The sequence below is a fragment of the Ananas comosus genome, linkage group 13 (genome assembly GCF_001540865.1).
Source record: "Ananas comosus cultivar F153 linkage group 13, ASM154086v1, whole genome shotgun sequence".
Classification (NCBI taxonomy): domain Eukaryota; kingdom Viridiplantae; phylum Streptophyta; class Magnoliopsida; order Poales; family Bromeliaceae; genus Ananas; species Ananas comosus.
Window position 1 is genome coordinate 1,927,167 of NC_033633.1, and position 24,991 is coordinate 1,952,157.

General features: G+C 35.2%; 2 protein-coding genes and 1 long non-coding RNA gene across 3 annotated transcripts; 2 read left to right on the forward strand and 1 right to left on the reverse strand.

The window, feature by feature from the left end:
• On the forward strand, positions 487–2,136 carry LOC109719052 (transcription repressor OFP1-like). Its single transcript, XM_020245559.1, has one exon. It carries the CDS (start codon positions 923–925, stop codon positions 1,811–1,813), a length of 891 nt encoding a protein of 296 aa, XP_020101148.1. The 5' UTR covers positions 487–922; the 3' UTR covers positions 1,814–2,136.
• LOC109719198 lies at positions 16,784–18,372 on the forward strand. Its single transcript, XR_002218645.1, has 2 exons — positions 16,784–17,028; positions 17,124–18,372. It is a non-coding gene; the product is annotated as an uncharacterized LOC109719198 (long non-coding RNA).
• LOC109719197 (probable serine/threonine-protein kinase WNK5) lies at positions 18,020–23,288 on the reverse strand. The gene is made up of 8 exons (XM_020245744.1): positions 22,471–23,288; positions 21,357–21,394; positions 21,012–21,239; positions 20,615–20,838; positions 20,180–20,337; positions 19,767–20,097; positions 19,083–19,418; positions 18,020–18,932 (listed from the first exon to the last, which is right to left on the reverse strand). The coding sequence occupies exons 1-8, from the start codon at positions 22,519–22,521 to the stop codon at positions 18,427–18,429; spliced, it is 1,872 nt and encodes a 623-aa protein (XP_020101333.1). The 5' UTR covers positions 22,522–23,288; the 3' UTR covers positions 18,020–18,426.

Here is a 24,991-nt window from a genome sequence, read left to right on the forward strand (position 1 = left end):
TTTTTTTTTTTTTTTTTCTAAAGGAAGAGATGCGATTGATTAGATATAAATAATATAATGTGGCTGCTACGTAGTAAACTTTCTCAAATTTGTACATGATCGCTATCAAAGTTACAACGAAAGGTTCAAAAAAGAATAAATTGAACGTTTGGTCCTCGAACTATGGGATATATGACACTTTAATCGAATTGAGCTCCTATGCTTTTAAAAGTACTAAGACATTGGTGCTTGTAGATTTTTAGCCATTGGATTAAGAGATATGCGGTTAGGATGATGTGGGCCCCCTAGGGTTGAGTGGGTGGTTGGTTGAATAGTATAATCTAATGGTTGAAAATAATCCGTAGAGTACATCTAACGATAAAAAATTTACAAGCACCATAGCTGGACACACACACACACACATATATATATATATATAATTTTGATAGATAAATAAGATATTATTTTTTAAAAAAAATTATTTTTTCATTTCTATATCATATGTGGGTCCCGGCTCCCCTCCAATGGCCACAAAGAAGCAACCCCACCTCTCCTTTTAGTCCCCCTTCTATTTATTTCCCACCAACACTCCTCACACAAAGCATAGAGAGGTAACAGAGAGAGAGAGCCTTTGAGACAAAGCCTCAACCTTTCACAACTTTGTTGGAGCTCAAATACTTAGATTTTATTCTCTCTTTGTTTCCTTCATAAAGGTGGTTGAGTTGAGATGAGAGAGAGAGAGAGAGAGAGAGAGAGAGAGAGAAAGTTGCTTCTTTTGGCCCAATGCTTAGACTTTTCATTTTGATTTTCTTTGTTTTCATGTAGTGCTTGTAATGACATATATATATATATATATAGAGAGAGAGAGAGAGAGAGAGAGAGAGGGAGAGAGAGAGAGAGAGAGTCTAACTTTGTTTGTTGAGTGAATTTAGCCTTGTTTGGGATGGGAAATTATAGGTTTAAGCTCTCTGATATGATACCCAATGCTTGGTTCTACAAGCTCAGAGACATGGGAAACAGAGGAAGCAGCAGCAGCAGAGGCAGAGGCTACCACCACCCAAAAGCAGAAGCGCCCACAACCCCACAAGCGCTCCTCCCCACATCCCCGCCGCTCCGAAACCAAACCCTCCTCCCCAGCAGAGCCTCCTACTACCACTCCACCCTCGAAACTCAGCAGCAGCAGCAGCAGCAGCAGCAGCTCCACTCCATACCCGCAGAATCCCACTTCCCCGTCGACCCGCCGCGCAAATCTGCTCGACGAGCCCGCAAAAAAGCGATTCTTAAGCCCACCTCAAGACCCTCCCTCTCCCCTGCTTCTGCTTCTCGCAGAAGCCGCGGAGAATTCGAGCAAGATCCCATCTTTGCGCTCCCACGCGAATCCGATAGGTACAGAGTAACCTCCTCTGCTACCGACATCACCATCGACGTGGATCAAAATGGCTCCTTTACCCAGCAACTCTCCCCCATCCTCACCAAACCACCGCCCAAAGAAGCGCTTTCGAAGGCCACGTCCAAAGCAAAGCTTCGCAGGGCTCGAACGAGCGCGAGGAGTCCGAGGGCGGTGCGCAGCGGCTTCTCCGAGAAGCAGGGGAGGAGGAAGACGAGGGACCTGGGCTTCTCGGGGAGCTTCGCGGTGGTAAAATCCTCGTGGGATCCTCGCAAGGACTTCGCGGAGTCGATGGTGGAGATGATCGTCGAGAAGGGGATAAGTGCTTCTGGGGACTTGGAGGAGCTCTTGGCCTGCTACCTCGCCCTCAACTCCGAGGAGTACCATGCTGTGATCGTGAAGGTGTTCCAGCAAATTTGGCTTGATCTTAAACTCTGCACTTACTAAGCTTGGATTCTAAAGAAGAAGAAGAAGAGTTTTGCTTTGGCGTTTCAAATATTGCTGATGTGTTAGCATTGATGGTGTTCTCGACCCATCAGATCGTAACGAAGATCAATGCTTTGTGTACTATGTACTCTATGCAGACTCAAAAGTAATCGTCGTGAAACGATTAGATTGTAAAGAAGAGTAATGCTCTCTCTGTACTACTATAGTCTACGTAGTCTTGAAGTGTCGTTGATGTACCGTCGTGTCGTGACCTGATTAGATTGTGAAGAAGAAAAAAAAATAAAAAAGCCATCAATGCTTTGCGTATGCTTTCCGCAATGTTACGTAAGAGTGTCGCTGATGTGTTGACAGTGTCTTATCATCAGCTGATCGATATCAGACGTGCCGTGCATGATTGATGGTGCCGTTAGTGGTCTTAGAAAGTATTTGTAATTAACCGTCTACCATATCCACTGCACGAATTATGAAGCAATGTTGTCTTTTGCTTGACGTAGTTGTTAGTGATAAACCCTAAAGCCAATCGGTGACATAGGCTTGTGGATATATTAAGTATTTTTCTTAATTAATAAAGGGCAAGTTTTATTCATATTTATTGTTCGCAGTACAATATATATATATGAATCGTCCGTTGAATCTTCGTTAAGAAAATATATTCCTAAGAGTTAGGAATTTGAGATATATATTTCTTAGTACAAGNCCAAGGTAATGTAATCTAAACTTCGGATTTGTTTAGATTAGATTTTTATTTTACATTGTAACATGAGAATGATCCGCCGGCACTGGATTGATTTGTTTTGTTTTGTTTCATATGTGATATGGATTTCGTTTTCGTTTTTCCGCTGCGATTTTTAAGTGCCGGATATTTTTTCTAACAGTAGTATCACTGAAATTTCATATTATTACTCGAACGGAGAAGAAGAGTAATTTTGATCGTATCTTTACGTGTAGTTAAAAATAAAAAATATTTCAGAAAGAGAGTTTTGTGCATTTGGTGAGGCTGTTTACTCATTAATAATATTTTGGCTAAATTATAGAAAATTTTTTTATAAAAATTTGATTTTTCACTTTTTTTTTCTGTTATTTAAAAACCTACACTTTGCCTTCTTGTAAAATGAAAAATGTGCACTTCACACCCTACCGTTAGTAATCCGTTAGAGTTCCGTTATAAATATTTTTTATGCCAAAAATATCCCTCCGCCCTCTTCCCTGTTGCTTCGCCTCCATCCGGCTCGTCGCCTCGCCGCCTCGCCCTCCTCCACTGCTTCGCCCTCGCCCTCGCCCTCGCCCTCACCCTCGCCCTCGCGCACATTCCCTTCAACTTCCCCTCCTTCGCCGCCTCGCCTTCGCCCTCGTTGCTCTTTGCCTACCTCTCCATAAACGCCCACCCCGATTTCCTCCCTACTGTCGCCGAAATCGAGGGGCGGTGAGGGTGGAGGAGAAGGAGGGGAGCATGTGGAGAAAAAAATGGAGAGAAATCACGGCCGATCGAGGTGTGAATCGCAGTCGATAGAGGCGGCGGCTCAGGAAGATGAGGGAGAAGACGAAAATGGTGAGGGGCAAAATGGTCATTTTACACATCGTACCCTTCCTGTGAATATTTTTTATTTTATAAGGGGGCAAAGTGTAGGTTTTTAAATGACAGGAAGAAAAGTAAAAAATCGAATTTTGACAGAAAAATTTTATATAATTTAGCCTAATATTTTATATATTTTATAAGGTATATAAAAAAGCATTGGTTGAAAAGGAAATAGTTCTTGATGCGTAGGATTTGTATGGATGAGTTTGTTTAACTACGGGTATGTAACAATGCATGTAGATGGTTTTGTAGTACTTTGGGTGCTCTTACTTAAATACTATAGGGTCATCTTATCTGGGACATTAATGTACGTGGGGCATTTTAGTCCAATTGAAGCTTCACCATAAGTTGAATTAAACACTAAATTATATATAAGAAATGTAATAGTACTTACCAAAAAAAGAAAAATGAAATTCTTATGGTAGATGAGAGCAAAATTTACTTAGGAGGTGAGAACTACATTATATGGAGAGAGACTTGAAAGAATCATAGGATTACAGGGTTCACACGCCTTTAAAAAAAAAAAAAAAAACTAATCACTTGAATTGTAAAATAGTATAAAAATTAAGATAAAAATGTATATAACTTATCTGAACTATGGATGATTTTGAGTTAACTATTCTATCTTTCAAAATTTGGATAGTAAAATTAAAATTTTAAAAAATTAAATAGTGAAAAATGATCCACGGTTTAAGTAAGTTATGCACGTTTTCATTAGAAATAAATTCTCAAGCTTCTTTTGCTTGTTAGAAGAGTCTCTCTACAGCAAAAACATACAAAAGTCTACACTCATCCTTGAAAGGACCTGGAGATTGCATTTAATCTGGCAGATCTGCAAATAAATGAGAATCATCTGTCACTTTCAGAGGAAATAAAACCCAATTTGTTCCTTTGTTCACATGAGTAGCTCTTCTATTTTTTAGGTCATTGTTTCTCTGAACAAATAATAATAATAATAATAATAATAATAATAATAAGAATAGTATTATCAACAATAATGCAGATTCAATGTACATTATATATATGATTCGTCGTTATATAACAGTTTAAGAATTACAAGCACATAATATATATTCGGAGGATTCTGAGTTTGAATTTTATCGTATCCATCCATTAGTTCATTATTGATAGAAAAAGTGTACATGACATAAGCTTTACTGGAAACTTAAGCGCGTTTTGAAAAGGATATTTGAACTATAAAAATCTTTTACTCAAAGAATATAAAAATTTAGATTTTACTATATAATTTTTTAATTAATCTCGTTTAATTATCTCTCACTTAGAACTTAAGGATATTCCCAAAAAAAATTAACTATCTCATTACTCCATGAATACATGGCAATTTTTTTTTTTCTCTCCATTAATTTGTAGAAATTAAACGTAATTGAATTTTTTTTAAAAAAAAATCAAGAGCAATGGAAGTTTATATAATAATTGGAATTTATAAAATTTAGATATTTATTACAAAATTGGTTAAAGTTTAGCTAAGGTCTTAGGGTGTGTGTGTGTATATATATATATCACGGTTACTATACTATCTAGAATACTGGAGTTCTGGTACTAAAGTCATGTTTTCAACCCTAGGACATTCAAATCAACGATTTACACCCTTAAAACTAATTTAGAGTATTTAAAACTTTTAGAAATAAATTTTTTTTTTAATTTTTTCAACATCGTTTACTTTATTATCAAATCCATTTGTTTAACATTCTCTATTTTTACCGACCGTCCCTAGAGCAAGTGGCAAAGGACTTGGTGGTTGGTACCCGAGACCCAAGTTTGAATCCTAGTTGATTCATATTTCCAGCTAAGTTTATTTCTAAATGAAATAAACGAACCTGGTAGCGTGCTACCTATCTCTCTCAAACAAAAAAAAAAAAAACATTCTCTATTTTTAATCTTCCAAAATCCATTTGTTTCATTCATTTGCTTTTAACAGAAAAGCTAATTCAAACAAAGTGCAAAGAACATTCCTCACATGTTATAATATTTTCTCTTTCTTTTTCTTTTTCTTTTTTTCCTTTTTTATCTCGAGTTTCAAAGTACCTTATCAATTCATATTTTGAAGTTTTAATGATTGTTTTTACAAAATATAGGGACTATTTTGTTACATTAAAAAATTAAAAGTCAAAATACAAGTTGTGAAACGTCAAGGAACTCGAGTATATAGTATATACAACTGCTGAAGAACTAGATACGCCATCTAGTTAAAAATTAGCTTAAACACACACAAGAGATAAAAAAACAAAAAAAATAAAAATAAAAATGCATAGAATTTACTTGAACTTTCACGTGATTTGATTCAACTATCGACCTTTTAAAATTTGATTTTAATACGTAACCTTTCAGTTCATCTGAAATAAGCCATTTGATGAGTTTTTCGGCACAAATTTTAGACTCTTTACTTATTTTAATAAAATTATAGTTATATAAATTAGAAAAAATTTCAAACACTATTCATGTGGTTTTGCACTTTCTCACTTTAGTACCATGTACTAGTTTAAAATATATCACTTTTGTACCTTGTAATTTTATTTTTTTTATTTTTGTTATTCTCTTCACTAGCTTTTTTCGTTAAATAAGTGATAAAGTTAAAACAAAATGGTATTAAAATAAATATTCGATAAACTATAGGTAGGTATTTGAAGTTTTTTGTATAGGATTTAACGAAAAGTTAACAGATGGGCTGACGAAAAGAAAAAAGTAAAACCACATAATACTAGATTGATACAACTTAAACCGCATAGTAGTAAAATAAAAAAGTGTGAAACCACAGAGATGATAATTGAAGTTTACTGTATAAATTATATAAAATATACTAATCAAACTAAAAAAAAAAAAAAAAGGGGAGAAAAATAAAATAAAAAAGCAACACAGCTTTAGAAGCTTCAGAAAACCTGAAATTGGGTACTAGTATGTATATTGTAAAGTGGGGCTCCAGTGTTACAAAATCAATGAATAGTGTGGAAGGGTCACTGAGATCTGTGGGGAATCTAACACACTGTGCACAGACATTGCAACTACCTGCAGGCATTTAATGTGATCTTGCTCTCTTAACTGACCCCTCTGCACCTCTAAATTGTGTTTAAGGAGAAAAATAGCTTTGAAACATCAAATCAAAAGCACAAATTCTATAGGAACAAATGCTAAGGTACCTGTACAAATAGTCTCAGTAGCTGTTAATGTGCTGATATTTTAACATATTATATATTAATTGGCGTGTATACGAATGATTTAGCTTGTCAAAGTGGCTGTTCATATCAGATGGGATGTCTAAATTTTTTTCTTTTTTTAAAAAAAACATGAACAGTTGATTTGCTTTCAGTGGTATTTGTGGAAGTATCTTCTAACAGTGCTAAAGTCTCTATATAGATAGTCTGAAAAGGTATATATGAAAGTATCTTTTAATAGTGTTAAGATCTCTCTATTGATAGTCTGAAAAGTTTGTTAATATACTGACATTCTAATATATTATATACTGATTGGTGTATATATGAATGATCGATGTGGTATATGTGGAAGTACCTTCTAATAGTGTTAAGTTCTCTCCATAGATAGTTTGAAAAGTTTTTTAATATACCGGCATTCTATTATATATATTATATACTGATTGATGCGTAAATGAATGATTCAGCTCGCAAGAGTGATGTCAATATCAGGCGTGGTATCTAACATATTTTTAAAAAAAGAACATGAACCACTGATTTGTTACTATGTGTATATGTTGAGATACTTTTTAACACCTGTTGAGGTATCTTACAAATAATCTAAAAAGTTGCTAATGTATTGACATTCTTTTATATTATTTATTGATTTACATGTATATGAATGATTTTGCTCGTCAAAGTGGAAGTCCATATCAGGTGCGATGTCTGATTTTTTTTTTTTTTTTAACAAAAAGCGTGAATTAACCACTGATTTGCTACTATGGGTATATGTTGGGGTTATGTTTAACACTATAAGGTAATCCTATAGATAGTCTGAAAAGTTGTTAACGTGCTGGGATTCCAATATGTTATATATTGGTTGACATGTATATGAACTATTTAGCTCGTCAAAGTGGATATCCATATCAGATCCGGTATCTGAAATTAGTTAGTAAAAAAAAAAAAAAGTAACAACCTATTTACTACTGTGAGTATATGTTGAGGTATTTTTTGGAGTATGCATGGTCTTGGAGAGAACAAACTGGTTAGGGCTTTTAATTCTACTGCAACCTGCAGCATGTGATGAAGATTTGACTCATCATATCAGGAGGGCAGTCTTCCAATTATGAAGCAAAAAATTTCTTTTCATGGAGCAAATTTTGTTCATTAATGCTGTATTCTAGAAACTAACCAAACTGGTGGACCATCTCCAAGATTATTATTATTATTACTAGGTTATTTTGGAAAAATAAAAATATTTTACCACTTTTATAATGTAAATTTCTTATTCTCTTTCCGCAACATTAGTTAGATATCTAATTTTTAACGGCTATTAATTTACTGTTATCTTCGTTTAAAAGTTATTTATTGAATTATAAACTAAATTTGACCATATTTAATGAATCTGTTATTTTTTTTTATAAATAATGCTTTGTTAATAGCACTTCCAAAACTATCATAAAAGGTACTAAAAATAGATAAAATTGTATAGAACTTAAATAAATTATAGTCCACTTTAATTTGACTATCCAATCTCTCAAAATTTTGATTACAGCACACAACATTTCAATTTGTTTGATCTAATTCATTCGAAGGCCCTTCCGATGCAAAATTTAAGCCAATTGCTTAATTTTAATAAATTTATAGTTTCATGAATTGCAAATAAATATGCTAATAAAGTACATAAAGATGAATAACACTTTAAAATTTTAAAGTTAAAGAGTCATTAACTAGTTCAAATTAATTAAATAAATTAAAAGGTTAAATAGCAAAATTAAAATATTTAAAAATTAGATAGTGGAATCCAAAAAGGATTGTAACTAAGAAAAGTTCCATATTTTTTGTCACATATAAAAAAAAAATAAAAGCACCATTTTTTTTTATTAACTTAAGTTTTTAAAGAATAACAGTTATACATGTCGTATATTTAATATGGTATCAAAACAGAAGATCTTAAGTTTGAATCACGTCAGGCTCCTAATATTATTAAATTTTTTTTATTTAATTCAAGTCCATGTCCTAAGTCTGAATCACGTCAGGCTTCTATTTCACTGTTGCATAAAATGGGGGCATCTCATGAAAAACGTCAGGCTTCTATTTCATTGTACTAAACATGATCATATATCAATAATTTAAGTGGCATCAATGGTTCCATTAGGCTAGGTTTTTAGGTTAAGTCCTTATCTTTCTTGTTTCTTTAGCAATAGTTTCCAAAAACCATGAGTGACTAGTCAAGATCATACGTTTAATGCAATAATGCAACCCTTAATTGGATGTATTTAATTATAACAACTTAATTTACGAGGATAATAAAGCGATAAAGCGATAAATAACGCAGTCGATGGGCCGTCGATTTCCATGAGAAGTTATGAACAATGCATGTACTAATCGTCATTCCTGTTTGCATATATGAACATCTTGTTCGATGAACTATTTTCTTAATTGGATGTATTTAATTATAACAACTTAATTTACGAGGATAATAAAGCGATAAAGCGATAAATAACACAGTCGATGGGCCGTCGATTTCCATGAGAAGTTATGAACAATGCATGTACTAATCGTCATTCCTGTTTGCATATATGAACATCTTGTTCGATGAACTATTGCAAAATAATTAACGACTTAAATAGTTAAATACAAAACTAATCATATCTATTGCAGTTGGCTAAGAAGAGCTTGATGATTAATTAGTATCTGAAGTCCCAAGTTTAAAAGTCCAAATATTTCACCTTTTTAGCTGAGTTTATTTTTTTAAAAAATAAACAAAGCAGATAACTTGCTAATAATTCTTTTTTTTCTAGTTTCTGTTAACCTAGTCTTCTATTTCGCTAATTTCTTTCCTTGAATTGTATCTCAAAGAATGCTATTGCATCTACCTATGAAGGCTTGCCACCACTCCATAGAAGTTGCACACTTGCATATCGATTGGGATTTATTCTGTTGGGAATTAGATGAATCGTATAGAAGTATAAGTTTGCATCTTATATCTTCTTAATTAGATAAGACCAATTAGAAAAGTAAAGAAATTTATAATAAAATTATTTATGTTGTTGCTTCGAAAGATGCGAACTGCTCAGACAACTAGTCGAGAATCTCTGCTCTGCTGCTGACCTAGAACCTGACGTAACATGCAAGCTACGGAACCTTCTCTCTTTGCTGTCATACACCAAGGAAACCTCACGAGGTTTGTACTGTCGAATCATGTAAATATATATTAGTCTCTTTTTTCTATATTTTTTTACTGTCTAATTTATTTTTATTTTCATACATCTATAGACATCACATATGATATAAATATTAGGAAAAACTTCAAAACCCCCCCTGTGGTTTCGTAGTTTCTCACTTTGCCCCCCTGTGGTTTAAAATATATCAATTTGTCCCCCTGTGGTTTCTTTTTTCTCTTTTTCTTATCAATTTTATTATTTTTTTTTCTTAAATCAGTGATAAAGTTAAAATTAAAGGGGACTAAAGTAAATATTTGATAAATCTAGATGGGTATCTGAAGTTTTTTGTATATAATTTAATAAAATATTAACGAAAAAGTTACTGAAAAAATAAAAACGAAACCACAAGGGGGATAATTTGATACATTTTAAACCACAGGGGACAAAATGAGAAACTACGAAAACATATGGAGGAATTTTTGAAGTTTTTCCTAAATATTAATCTCTTCTCTCTATACTTTTTTACTCTTTAATTTATTTTTATTTTCGTACATCTATATTGATATTGCGTAATCGACAAATCAACTAATTTCCAACATTGCAAAAATTATATCAAAACATTTTTCGAGGAGCCATGATTGGAGATGATGATTATTAATTAATAAAAATTTGAAGAGAGAAAAATAAATAAAGAAACAAGTCTACTCATAGAGAAAGAATGATGGAAATCAGTGTCATAACTTTATTGGACAAGAGAAGATTACAAAATCATGACTATGCCAACAAAAAAACAACCAAAGTGACCATGAGCCATTTTAATTTATATAATTTTCATTTTCATTTTATTTTTAAATCTCTTTTACTTGATTTGAAAATTACAGGAAAAACTAAAAAAAAAAAGGAAACGAGGAGTCTCGGGAAACAGCAGGGGACTGGTCGAGTATAGTGATTGGACAAATGAGAAATTTTTTTTAAAAAAAATACAAAAAAGCAATGCTCCTCTGAACCGATGTTATAAATAATAAATCTTATATATTTTGAGAGAGATAGGTAGTACGCTATCCGTTTCGTTTATTTCATTTAAAAATAAATTTAGCTAGAAATGTCAGTCAACTAGGATTCGAACTTGGATCTCGAGTATCAATCACCAAACCCTTTGCCACTTGCTCTAGGGACGGTTGATAAATCTTATATATTTAGAGCAATACTATTCGATACATTCCGTTAGAATATGTATAATTTATATTTATTTATTTAATAAAATTTTTTTAATTTTTCATATTTTACATTATGTTTTAATACTAAATTTTTGAAAAAAATTAAAATTTTAAATTATAAAATATAAAATTTGTATTTTATAATAAAACATGTAAGATTATATATATACATATAAACACTATTAAATTTTCAACCATTAAATTTAACCCTTTGGCAAAAAGTGTTGACCAAGTCTCTGGCCAAGTCAAATTGATTGCAAGATAGCCCCATGATTTAGTAGATTCTCACTGAACGGTCTTAAAAATTTATTTATATTAAAAATCTGTCGTTAAGTGGAAAACAAAAGTTTATTATTTATAGGTCACATAGTAATAAAGTAATACTAGTGAAGTTGCCAGCGTATTGCGGCGGGCTAATACTATAGAAGATAAAAGATTGATAAAATTAAATTTTAAAATTTTTTAACTTATCATGAGACATTAATAGATACAAATAGAAAATATAAAATAGATATATACAAATATAATAAAATTCACTACAACAAAAACGGTCTATAGCGACACTTTTAAATATCGGTATAGGTCAAAAAAAGTGATACTGGCTAAATTACCGACACTTTTAAAAAGTATTGTTATATGTGGGGTTGTTAGATATATAGTGACAGCTAAAGAGTGTCAGTATAACCTAAAAAGAGTGCTGCTAATTTACTAACACTCATTTAAGCATTTAGCAACCGCTGGAACTCTACCTCGTTGGTTGCGATGGCGGAGAATAAGGAGAGGGAAGGGCTCTTCGTCTAGAATTTCAGTGAATTGAGTGAGGGGAGAAGGGGAGATGGTAATCAATTTTTCTTTTTTTTTTTCTTTTCTGTTTGTAATCGGCCTGAATGGGTTGGGTGGGGTGGGTTGAGTAGAATAACCTTTTATTTTTTATTGGATTGGGCTTTATATTTAGGCATTAGTAGATTTTTATTTTTTTAAGTTTTGATATACATGGGACACTTACACAAATTTATCCCAAATATGTGTCACTATAACCTAATTCTATTATAGTGAAACTTACAACAATAAATAAATTATATATAATATTAATAAAAAAAGCAATAATAAATCCTCTATACGCATCTTGATCGCTTTATCGAGATCGGAGAGGCGATTCCTGTTCTCTGTATCACCTGCACCGCCAATGTCGGTGTCGAATTTCTCCTTGATCACGACCACGTCAATACCTTACGAATTTCCCCTCACCCATCGCTTCTTCCTCCTCATCGACTCCAAATCCATCACACTCCACCTCGCCGCCCCGCCGTGATCTTCAGATCCCTAATCTCAATCCCCACACAATTTTAAAAAATAAAAAAAAAAGATTAAGAAAAATAGAAAAATTGAACCCTTCGTGTGCAAAAAAAAAAAAGAGCAAAAAAAAGTGATTAAAAAATGTATGAAAAGATCTTACTTTATTTTTTTTTATTTAAAGCGATTGTTTAGATGAAAATGAATTATGTGAATACATTAATTAGAAAGTGGGGGGTGGAAAGACGAAGCATCGGACAGAGATAGGGTGGGAAAGTGAAGCGTCAGGGAGTGGGAAATAGGGCGAAAGAGTAATTGCCATGTGACAAACTCTATAAGAAATACTGTATAAATAGATAGATACAGAATATAGATATAGATATAAACTATAGAATAATATAATAATATAATATTTTACTAACGTACAATTTGTATTAAGTCATTTTATAGTTTGTAAGATCTATTATTTACTATTATATTTAACAACATATTCTGTTGATAAAATAAAGACAAAAATTAAATAGTAGCAAAATAAAACTTTTACAATCATATGATGGCTCAATAAAAGTATATTAAATCATAGAAAAGCTAATTGAAGTTTTGCCGAAACATAAAAATAAAAACATATGGAGTCCCCGGCAATTTTCTCTACTAGAAATATAGAGATATTGGTGCTTTTAAATTATTTTTGATAATGAGATATCTAAACCGATGATAGGTTTTATTATACATTATTTATTATTAATAATAATTAGCTAAGTCCAAATTACTGATCCAAAATATTTAAACACAATTTCATTTCTAACAAATATAGGACTATTGAGATGCCAGAATCTCCTCCAGTTTAGGTTCCAACGGTCTCGTCAACCCAACCATACACATAATCTAAAATCACCGGATAATATAAGGCTCAACTCACATTTTTAACTACTAAGTTAATTCTAATACCAAATATAACTATCCAAAATTAAGATATTATTTTTATTCAATATTAACAAATAATTTATGAGAGCAATAGTATATATATATAGCATACGGACAAAAATTTTATGGGCACCATGCCCAAACAATTTGTTTGGGCACGGTGGTTTGGGCACGGTGCCCGGATCCGCACCCTCAAAAAAAAAAAATTTGATGGACTCGATTTTTAAGAAGAAAAGAAAGAGAGGGAAGAGAGGGTGCGGATGGGTGCCGCTGCACACGCGGCGCCCATTTGGGCACCATGCCCAAACAAATTGTTTGGGCACGGTGCCCATAAAATTTTTGTCCTACATATCTATCTATTATGTGAATTCCGTTCTTCTTTTNTTTAGTTTTTTTTTTTTTTTTTTTTTTTTTTTGGGCCTTTTGTGGTCTAATCAACTATAGTTTGATGATTTGATTCCAGTAGTAATTTCTCACTGCCATTTTCCTATTTGCTTTCCAAGTTCTTCTCGTTTGGTCAAACAAGTCACATCAATTGTACAACATATAATTGCAAGTAATAATATAATAATAATAATAATAAAAAATTACTACAACAGAATTAGGTTATAGGGACACATGTTTAGGACACTTTTGAGTAAGTGTCTCATTTATGCTAAAACTTAAAAATACATCTACTAATGCCTAAATATAAAGCCCAATCCAACCAAAAATAAAAGATTACTCTACTCAGCCCACCACACCCAGTCCATTTGGCTCAATTACAAACAGAAAAGAAAAAAAAAGAAAAATCAATTACCATCTTTTCTTCTCTCTTCACTCAATTCACTAAAATTCTAAACGAAGAGCCTTTACTATCGTCCTCCTCCGCCACCGCAGCCAACGAGATAGAGTTTCGGCGGTTGCTAAATGCTTAAATAAGTGTTGGTAAATTAGCAGTATTCTTTTTAGGTTATAGTGACACTCTTTAACTGTCACTATGTACCTAGCGACCCCACATATAGCAACACTTTTTAAAAGTGTCGGTAATTTTAGCTAGCAGCACTTTTTTGACATATACCTACATTTAAAAGTGTCGCTATAGACCATTTTTATTGTAGTGAATTTTGGCGATGGCTTTTGATTATAAATGGTACTTTGAAATTGCATCTTTTTTTTTCTCAGGGTAAATTATGTCATTAGATAGTAATTAATAATAGAGTTAATTTCATTCAGGTCCATATAAATATGGTGAATAGCAAATATATTTCTATAAAGTTCAACTTTTATAAGTTATCCCTACGAAAGTCCTAATGTATTCAGATATGTCCCTATGGTTAGGATTCGTTAGAGAACTGCTTATTTTTAACGGTAGGCTCGTGAAATGATATTTTTGCCATCATAAATATGTCTCTCTAAAAATCTTATTAATTTTTTGCCCTTTTCCTCTTTCTCTTTCTTCTCGGGCTGCGGGAGCGGGCAGCGGCGGCGGCGGCGGACGACTCCGGCAACGTCGCGGAGCTTGTCGAAGTTGTGGCCAACGAGGATGAGGTTGAGGCCCGCAGCAGCGAGGCAGAAGGCGAAGGTGAGGCCGTTTTGGAAACGCTCGTGACGACAACCCACGCGAGGACGATCGACGACGACGAAATAGAAGAAGGAAGAGAAAATGAGGAAAAGGAGGATACGAAGAAAAAGAGGAAAAAGAAGAAGCAAAAGAGGAAGAGGAAGAGGAAGAAGAGAAAAAGGAAGAGAAAGAAGATGAAGAGGAAGAGGAAGAAGAAGAAGGGCAAAATTGTCAATTCATCTCATTAATTAATCATGGTTAAATATTTTAACTGTGGTTAACTAAATTTTTTTAATGAATACTAACGGCAGGAACATATCTGAATACATTAAGTCTTTTTGTAGGGATGACTTTTGAAAGTTAAACTTTGCATGAATATAACTGCTATTCACCATGTTTGTAGGAACCTGTATGAAGTTAACCCTTAATAATAATAAGTAGAATAACTAAGAAAGAAAAAAATATTCAACCTTACCCCCAAAAAAAGAAAAAATAATATATAGTTTGATTAATTTCACTCAAACATCAAAGTTGAGAGCTCATGAGACGCTTGCCTAAGTGGGTCTCAGTAGGGAAAAATTCTAGAATGCAACGGGTATATTAGTGACGTGGCGTAACAAACCAATCAAATTAATTTTTTTAAGAATATATGTCCCATCATGATTGTAAAAAAGTATTTTTATTGTACTTTTGTTTGCAAAGAAGGAATGTGATTAGCTTGTTATTGATGACGTGGTGCAAGTGTGACAGTGTAGAATTCCTCCTCAGTAGGACTCTCAACATAATTTGGTACGTAGAAACTCTATCACTCGTAAAAGCTCAGTTGCGGAAATTTCACACCAGAACTAAGTTATACGAAGTTGTGAAATTCGATTGTACGCGAAGTTTGAAGCTCCTGGGACGCTTTATACATTGGTTGCAGCTAAATTCTGAAACTCATTGCATCTTGCAAACATCGTCGATTCTCTTGAGTTTCTTGCACCGGAGAGTTCTGTTGTGAGTTCGAGCGAACCAAACACACCCTAATCTCTAGTAATACTGAGAAACTCTGAGCCCGATAGAGACTGGGCACCTGTATCATGAGACAAAGTTTATAACCCAATGGGCCTATCTATAATGTTATACTAAAGATATTTTTAGCTATGTTTCCGATTCATAGTGCACACCCACACAAAAAAAAGCCCGAAATTCATTAAAGAAAGAAAGAGCTAATTATGAAAATAGTTGTCAAAATTTTAAATTTATCAAATTTTTACCGACTGTCCCTACTGCAAGTGGCAAAGAACTTGGAGCTTGGTACCCGATGTCCAAAATTTAAATCCTGGTTGATTCACATTTTCAGTTAAGTTTATTTATAAATGAAATAAACGAAACGGATAGCATGCTTACCTATCTCTCAAAAATAGATTCTGCAATTGTCTCCATGTCTGAAGCAATGTTGCTCATCTTTTCTCCAAAAAGTATAAATCATAAATCATAAGAAAATAATTTATAGTTTTTTTTGAAAAAGAAATAATGTTATACTCACTCACAAAAGTAAATGAAAGTAGAGTCGAAACAAATTTACTGATTTTACCTCCAATCCTATTAAATGTGTTTCGCTTACTAGTCATATTTGAGTATAAAATATTTAAGTATTATTAAAAATAATTATTTTATTGAATATTAGAAGAGGAAGATTTTGCATTTCTGTATCCCGAAAAAAGCCTTATATTAAAAGATTCGAATATTGTTTTCTAGCAAGTAGGAACCTAGGTTTTTTTACATAAAAGCCCCTATTAAGTCAAGTCATATTTTTCTTAGGCAAGAGCTGCAAAAATATATATAATAACAGAACTTTGATTTGAACGCTCCCATAATTTGAGGACTAAAATGCAATATGTGAAAGCTTCCGAGCCGAATACAACCGGAGTAATAGTTCGAGGACATCGGTGTAATTTATCCTCTTCGATACATTGTTACGCACGTGTGGAAAATCGTATCTTAAGATCCCATACGGGTTATCGGGTTGCGCCTTGTCGAATACCCGTTAACTCAAATCCGTTTCGTTGGCCCATCCTCGCCCGCTACCAAACGAACCCCTTCCCTCTCCCTCTCTCTCCCCTCCCCCCTCCAAAACCACCGCTTAAACCCTTCGTCGTCGTCCTCCTCCTCTTCCCCTACACCGTAAAAACCCTAGCGCCCATAGCGCCTCCGCCTCCTCCCCGGCCGCGCCGACGCGGAGGGCAGCGGCGGCGGCGTCGCCGGCGAGGAGCGCTGCGAGCGCGACCTCCTCCTCCGCGGCGATCGCGGCGGGGAGAGGCAGCGCGGGAGGACGAGGTCCGGGACGCCGCGGAAGAGGAGGAGGAGGTCGCCTTCATCGGATCTTTGGGTTTTCATGGCAATGTGTGAATGAACTGTTGATTTGTTTTTTTTTTATTTTTATATTTTGGTTGATTTTGCAGGGAAATTGAGGGGGTAGAGAGAGAGGAGAGGTAGGCATGTCCGATAACGCGTAATGGTTTTTGGGTTCGTGCTATCTCGTTGCAAGGTAAAATTTTGTATTTTGAAATTAAATTTAAATACAAAGCCATTTCCACAAAATTTATCATGAAATTTGACCTAGTTACCAAATTTTCATTTTCTATCAGTTGATGTACGCTACTTCATCTCTTTATTATTAATATTACATGACGTTTGAACGGAGCATTCAGTTAAACAATAATTGAGGTTTGATGCATCGGTGGTAATGATTTGAATTTTTATGCGTAAGATGAAATTTCGCAATATGGCTAGTTTGAAACTTTGAATTTAAATTTCGTCATCAACATGATTTTTTTTTTGTTTTATCCTTAAACATGTTTGTTGAAATGTTACGATAACTCCCGTGAGAGTTGAATGAGTGTGGTTCTGTTCCACTCTATTTTTAACAATACTATATCTAAATTTTAAGTTTTAAACATGTCTTGCTTGTTTATTTCTTTCTTTGTTGTCGCAAACTGGTATCTATCACACAATCTGAAGAATTAAATGGTAATTTTGGTAGACAACCTGGTTTTAGCAGAAGCTAATGTTCAATGCATTGAACCATCAATCGCAGCAGATTACAATTTTGTGACTTCAGTGAAATTTTTGGGAGCTGAGCGATCAATACCGTTCAAATGTTCGACGAAGTGATTCCATATGTTTTAGGTGACTCTTTAAGTTTTCAATCGATACTGTTGTTCGAAAGTTAAGCAGCCAAACTATTGGAGGCTCTAACGAGCATCAGAAAACAAGCAAAGAGAAAATCAAGAGACTACATCTTGTTTTGTTGCTTGGATAAAAAATTTGAGGGAACCAAAGAATAAGAGTGAACAACTCCCGCCAAAGTTCATTTTCTTTCTTCTCAAAAGAAAAGGGGAGAATAGTAACAACAGTATCAAATCTTTCTCTTTTTTCCTATTTTTATAGGTTCAAACGACATAACAGAGAATCATTTTTCTCTCCTCTTTCTCCTTTTTTTTTCCTCCTTTTTTTTCCCTACTGTTTCCTCATTCTTTTCTTCCAAACAGAGTGCAAAACTGATTTTCCTCTGAAGAAACAAAACCTGATGAAAATTACAAGCACTCGACATGAGGAAAATGCATATTCACACTGTTATCCATCAACAGCATCCAAGCCCTCTTAGTACCATAACCAGTCCCCCAGATATGGCGTGAAAAAAAAAAAAAAGGGAAAAAGAAATCTGTAGCTCTACGCCATCAAGTGCATCACCTCTTTGGCTTCCTAGTGTCTTCTATGGCGTGACGAGGAGGATGATGAGGACCCAGCGGAACCGCGCGAGGAAGACTTCTCGTAAGGTGGCTGAAACCCGATGTTCTCCACGGCACCAACGGTCTTAAAATGTCGTTTATTCAGCTCCTCCACCAGGGTCCGGTGCAACAGCTGGCTCCGCACGTCCACCATCGACCGGTTCTTCATCATTCTCCGCCCGTCCACCACCGGCCTTTTGCCCCTGCTGCTAGTGCCCATTTCACGAAAGTGGGGCTCTTGTAGTATGTTGCACTGCTTGTGTAGTTTGGAGGCGAGGGAGGTCAATGTCTCTGCTGCTGTATTCCCTTTGGGGTGGAACCTTATAATCGACTCGTGGCTGCTTGGACCGGGCTGAGTCTGAGCCTCTCTCTGGACCAGGGTTGTGCCAATATCTTGTTCGTTGGCCGAGTAGAAGTTTATGGCAGAGTACTTGCCGGAGTGTGTGGAGCTCATGTCATCATCATCAGGGTGAAGTACATCTACACAAGAGGTTAATAGAAGAGGTAAATGACTTGATAATTATTATAATTGGGTGCTTCTGTGGCATAATAAAACTTTATGTAGTTCTGATTGAAGGAAAAGTGGTCTGATGCAGAGTGATGTATGGGTGTAAGAAGAAGGCCATTTACCTGGAAGCCAGTTTTCTTTACGAGACTTTCCCTGTTGGCAAAGGAAACCTTGATAAGGCCCTATACCAAGTAATGACCCTTGTGAGGAGGAAGGGGAGGACATGTAGTAGAAAGGGTGATTGTTCTCATCTTCATCCTCGTCTCCATAGTTGTAGTCCTCGGGTGGGACGCCACCATTCCAACCTGGCACCAGAATGGAGATCTCTTGCGCTATCATCTCTGCGATCTCCGTCGGCTTCCGATCAGTGATCTCCAGTTCCCTTACCATCTCATTCGCCACATCAATAGGTGTGTCGCTCATGATGTCAAAGGGGAAATATATGTTCCTCACTTCACCTAAATAGACAAAACTATACCTAGTTAGTACATTATGACTCTGAACTTCTGCATTTTGGTGTATATTAGCATGTAACAAATGTATAAATATGCATATTAGTGACTAAATATCACAGCATAATCAAGTAAAAGAGCAGCAATATTATGTTTTAAATGAATTCAGTGCTCTAGCACTCATTTGATGTAATTTTTCCTTTTTATTTTTATTTTATCTATCGCTTCTTTATATTCCATAAAGATCATGTACACATCTGCCGAAGCTCTCAACCTTTTTCTTTTCTTTTTTTCCAAAAAAAAAGAGAAGCTTGTATGTCAACTATATTTCATAATGCAACCGATGTTTTGCACCTTGTTCATCAGCAATCTGTACTTTGAGTATGATGGCATCATCATCCGGATCCATCCTGCCTGTGATTGTCATGTCAGTTCTCTTCCCTGCTGATATAGGCTTACAAACCTCCAGTGTATGCCCAGGATTGATACTTTCGGCCATAGCGGTATGCTTAGTTGCTTGATTTGGCAAGCTCAGCATAGGACCAATGTGGCCATCCAACAATAGAAAAGGATCGAGGAGAAGCTCTCTGGCTGACGACCTTTCCGAGGCGTTCGCTAAGCACCGACTGATGAACCGCTTGGCCTCGAGATCTTGAATTCTGTAGTAGGCATCAGGCAACTTACCCTGTACATAAATCGAAAGCAATTCAGAATTTAAGTGATGAAATTTTATAGAAGGATAAGGATGAAGTAATTTAGTGACTTACAGAAGTAACTTTCTTGTAGATTTGTGCAGGGTTCGAGCATTCGCTGTATGGGTACTCAGAAGTAAGCATTTCGAGCATGCACATACCGAAGGAGTATATGTCCACGAGCTCATTGTAGTCTTCCTCGTAGAGCTCGGGAGCCATGAATTCTGGAGTACCTGCAACAAGGTGATATTAGGTGCTAATGCCCATGCCCTTCTAATTGAATAGTTCAGCTATGTATAAGACCATTCAATTCTAGTAATGCGCATCATCTATCAGTGTGATCAAAACTGAAGCAAAAACAGTTCTATATTTCAGAAACACTTTTGCCGAAGCTCCAGGTGACCCAATTAGACCCTAGATTATTATCATAAGCTTAGATATCAAAAAATATAATTTATGTAAATGAGGTAGAGAACAGCTGATTGAGCTAAAAGTATAAGGTTTAATTGCCTATAACACTGTGTGCAGATTGTGAACCGCGGAGCACCGCCGCAAGTCCGAGATCGCCAATCTTGACCTGCCCGAGATGGCCGTTGACGAAGATGTTATCACATTTTAAATCCCTGTGGATTACTGGAGGATCGTGACCGTGCAGATATACGAGCCCATGCAGGATCTGGCGAGCCCAGTTCTTCACAGCTCTGATGTCGACTCGTCGGTACCTTTGTCGATACCTGAATATCATCATTTTGAATTATTATTGATCGCAAACTTGTTAATATGTTACACGCTCTATCAGAAAAGAAGAGTAAGGTTTGGTGTCTATTCTTGTATATGAAATAATACCAAGCTTGTCCACATGAAAGTTTCGATAATGTTTAACTCAACATGATCCGGTGAAACATACTCTCGGAGGGAGCCGGAGGTGAACATCTCGGTGATGAAGTTGAAGGTCCGCTTATGGACGTCGATCCACGAGGTGTGGAACCTTATAATGGACTCATGGCGGAGAGTGCTGAGGAGATGGACCTCGGAGTACATGCGCTGCAACGCCTCAGGTGTTCGCAGAACGTCGCAGAGCTTCGCTTGGTTCCACGCCACCTCAATCCCGTTGAGCTCGTCGAATGCTCTGAAGCTGCGGAAACCTCAGTTAAGTAACTCATGCTACATAACCCCCAGGAGTAAGTATCCAATACTAGTGATATATGTTTGTGAAGATTAATTAGAATGAATTTTTCTGCGAGAAGGATACACTGTCTTCATGGCTCCTTTCCCGAGTTCTTCGTCGAACTGCAAATATATGTAAACAACATAGTCAATGTATGCATTCTTTCTTCTTCTTTTTTTTTTGGAAATAAACTGTATTGATATTATAATCTCTGTGAAGTTTGATCATTGCTCTAATATTATTGACAAGGATTATGTAGGACATGATTACCCTGGTGCTTCTCCAAATGATTTTTAACACAATTGTTGTATACTATGCATCCAAAATTTACTATATTACTGTGTAAAATGGAAAGATGTCCCTACTACTAAAAGTTCCTTTTTTTTTTGGCTCAATATCCTCCTACTACTACAAAGTAAAATTGTTTGTTTGATTTTGTATATAAGTGTGAGCATCTATAATGTGTGTTACAACCAATAAGATCATGGATAAATATTAGTAGTAGGAGATGAACACTTGCACCCAAAATGGCTCCCACATATCGCAATCCATATCTATGGTGTGTCCCATTCAAATCTTTTAAGCATAAACTTGTGCTAGCCACCTATATCACACCTCCAGGGCTTTTAATTAGTTTCCTTTTTCTATAAAATATAACTTTACCAACCTCTTTGTGGAGATGATAATTTTTGAATCTGATCAAATTCAGTGACCAAATAATAACCAAATTCAATGAATTCATTGACGAGCATCAAAATAAGCTATTGTAATTTTCAATTTACTTCAAGAGTTTAAACTTCAAATTTGTTTACAATTGTCGCTTCTTTTCCTCAAGATGTAAGCCATGTTCTAGAAGATCCTCCCACCTACACTAAAGCTAATAGCGTTGACTATCATCGTATCATTATAGTTATTCGTGTAACGATCTGGTCCTACTAATTATTAGAATAGTCCCAACCAATAATTTTTTAATGTAAATTTAACTCACATAATCGCGATAGGGAACTACTCTACTTAATAACTCACTCATTCGATGATATTAGTTAGTACTAAGTTACATATTACATGAAACAAATACGCAAAAATAAAGTGTCTTATACATGAAAGAGAACAAAACCAAGTGGTGAGACCGAGACGTGCACGTAAAATATTTCTCCAACAAAAAAATTGACCGAACAAAGAGATTTTAAGAACTTACACGCCCGTATCGGCCGGTCGGATCGGTCTCGACGTACCCGTTGTCGTCCATACCCCTCAGTCGATTAACTCGAAGCTTATCGCGATGACGCAAACACGAAGAAAATTGACCAAAAAAAAAAAAGAAAACGAACTGAAAGCAGAAGCAGGAGCGGGAGCCAGCTGACTACGACATCGACCGGAGCTCGATGGAAGGAGAATTCGTAGGGAGCTCGTGCGCTAGATTCACGGCTTCCCTTCGTGGTTCGCGTAGGAGAACACGCGGAAGAGGAGCCAGAAGAGCCTCGAGTGGTCGATCCCCAGCATGATCCGCGCCATGTCGATGACGATGACGACGACAACGCGAGAGGTCGAAGAAGCGCCTCGCTATCATTTGACGTAAATCCCGCGTTCGTGCGCAAGAGATATATGGGAGTGAGGAGAATTTTCCTGGTGGTGGAATTTGAGTCTAGTAGTGGTGGTGGTGGTGGTGGTGGTGGTGGGGATAAAAATGTTTTGCACGTTTTGGGACCTGTCACGTAGGTGGATATTATGGGAATGAAATGGGAAAGTTTTGGAGGGATATTATTGCGCGGTGGGGGGCGTTTTGGGAACAATGATGTGGGGATCTGAACTTGAAGACTCTGTGGCTACGCTTTGATAACACCATTTGTGGCAAATAATGGAAAGGGGATTGGAATGGAATTAATGAGTGAAAAGGTTCCTCCTCTTTGGAGATGGTGAATATATGATATAGAGAGAGATAGAGAGAGAGAGAGAGAGAGCTTTTTATACTATTTGTGATGAGATTAGAGAGAGAGAGAGAAGTATAAAAGGAGAACTATTTGTGATGAGATTAGAGAGAGAGAGAGAGAGAGAGAGAGAGAGAGAGAGAGGACGAGGAGAAGGAGAAAACTAAAAAGGCGTTGTGACTGGGGAAGGTGGAGATTTTTGGGTGAGCCGAGTGCGTGTGTATATATGTACATCATAAATTTATTTATGAATTTATTTATGTATCTTTTAATATATTTTGCACTTTTTGTTTTGTTTTGTTTTTTTTTTTAAGAAATAATTGCCTATATACCTTTCAAAACATTGAAAATATCTTATTTATTCCTATTTTTTTTTCTTTCCAATTTATCCCTCATATGTTCCTCCGTTATTCCAAAATACTCCTGCAGTTACCATCCGTTAAATTAATCAGGTTAAACATGAGTTAAATATCTATCACAGTTAAAAAAAAATAAAATACCAATTTTGTCTTTAACTTAAGAGTGAGTAAGAAAAGTTGGTGATGGTAGAAGGGTATATTTGAAAAAATAAAAATGTAAAATACTTTTTGTATCTCTAACTTAAGGGCAAATAAGAAAAGTCAATAATAATAGAAGAATATATTTGGAAGGGTAAAATAGTAATTTCACAGAAATAACAAAGTTTATTAACAGATTTTAACTCTAAGAATATCTTAGAAATAGATTGGAACGTAAAAAAAGTATTTTCAATATTAGCTTTCTAAGAAGGGTAAATTAAAAAGTCGGAAATTTTTCAGGAACATATAAGCAATTGCCCTTTTTTTTTATGCAGTTGCCCACATTATTTAACGTCCCTATTGGGTTGCATTTTCTGGTTTTTTTTTCTTAATTGATAGTTGAATAATTTGGTTTCAAGTTGGAAATATTTTGCCAGTAAATTTGCTGATACGAAGGGCATGCTAACAGATAATTCTATAAAAACATATGTTATTCTTTCGATATATTTCATTTATTGAAGTAAAAAGTCTAAGAAATGAAAAGTGAGATGCTCGATCAAGATGCAATATTTATAAAGTAGTCTATCAGTATGATCTTCACCTTTTTGATTTTTAACTTTTGGGCAAAACTATTTTATTAGATGTTTGAAAAGAAAATGTTTTGAAATGTTTCACTATGACAAAAAAAAAGAAAAAAAAAAGAAAAAAAAAAAACTAATTTTGAGCTCTCGATTTTGAGCTCTCGATTTTTAAACAGACAAAAAAGATATATCGAATAAGACGTTTATGCATCTAATTCAACAAACCCTCAATGATGGGATGAAGATTTTACAGATGAGTTAATTATGGCCTTGCTTCGACGGAATAAGTTATTCACGACATCTTATTCATTACAAAGATATTTTTGTACGGTTCAAAGTAAGATCTTGAATTTTTTTTTTTTTTTTTTTCGAAAAATTTTAGCATCAACAATTTGGTTGCGTAACGTATCTCACCTTCCCAAACAATGACTTGAGACGGAATATAGTACGCACCATTCGACACATTTAATTACACTTTTTTTTATGTATCAAAGTACAACATAACTTTTTGAATAAATTAAAAAGGAAAGATTATCAGAATTATTATGTATACACCACAGACGAGGCCTACGTGGCCCAGGTCTAAATCGTAGGGTGGTGCACCAGGTGCAGCGAATGATTGGGCGAGGTGGCGACGTGGCGTTAGAAGCTGGGAAACGGCACTTTGAGGTGTGGGGCCCACCAGGTTTTAACGGGTGTTTGTGGTGGAGGTG

Excerpts from the sequence above, each read along its gene's own strand:
- LOC109719052 (XM_020245559.1), top strand. The coding sequence starts at position 923 with ATGGGAAATTATAGGTTTAAGCTCTCTGATATGATACCCAATGCTTGG.
- LOC109719197 (XM_020245744.1), bottom strand. The coding sequence starts at position 22,521 with ATGGACGACAACGGGTACGTCGAGACCGATCCGACCGGCCGATACGGG. Across the intron at positions 20,839-21,011 it reads ACCTCCGGCTCCCTCCGAGA|GTATCGACAAAGGTACCGAC; the intron begins GTATGTTTCACC and ends GATGATATTCAG. Across the intron at positions 19,419-19,766 it reads ACAGATTGCTGATGAACAAG|GTGAAGTGAGGAACATATAT; the intron begins GTGCAAAACATC and ends TTGTCTATTTAG.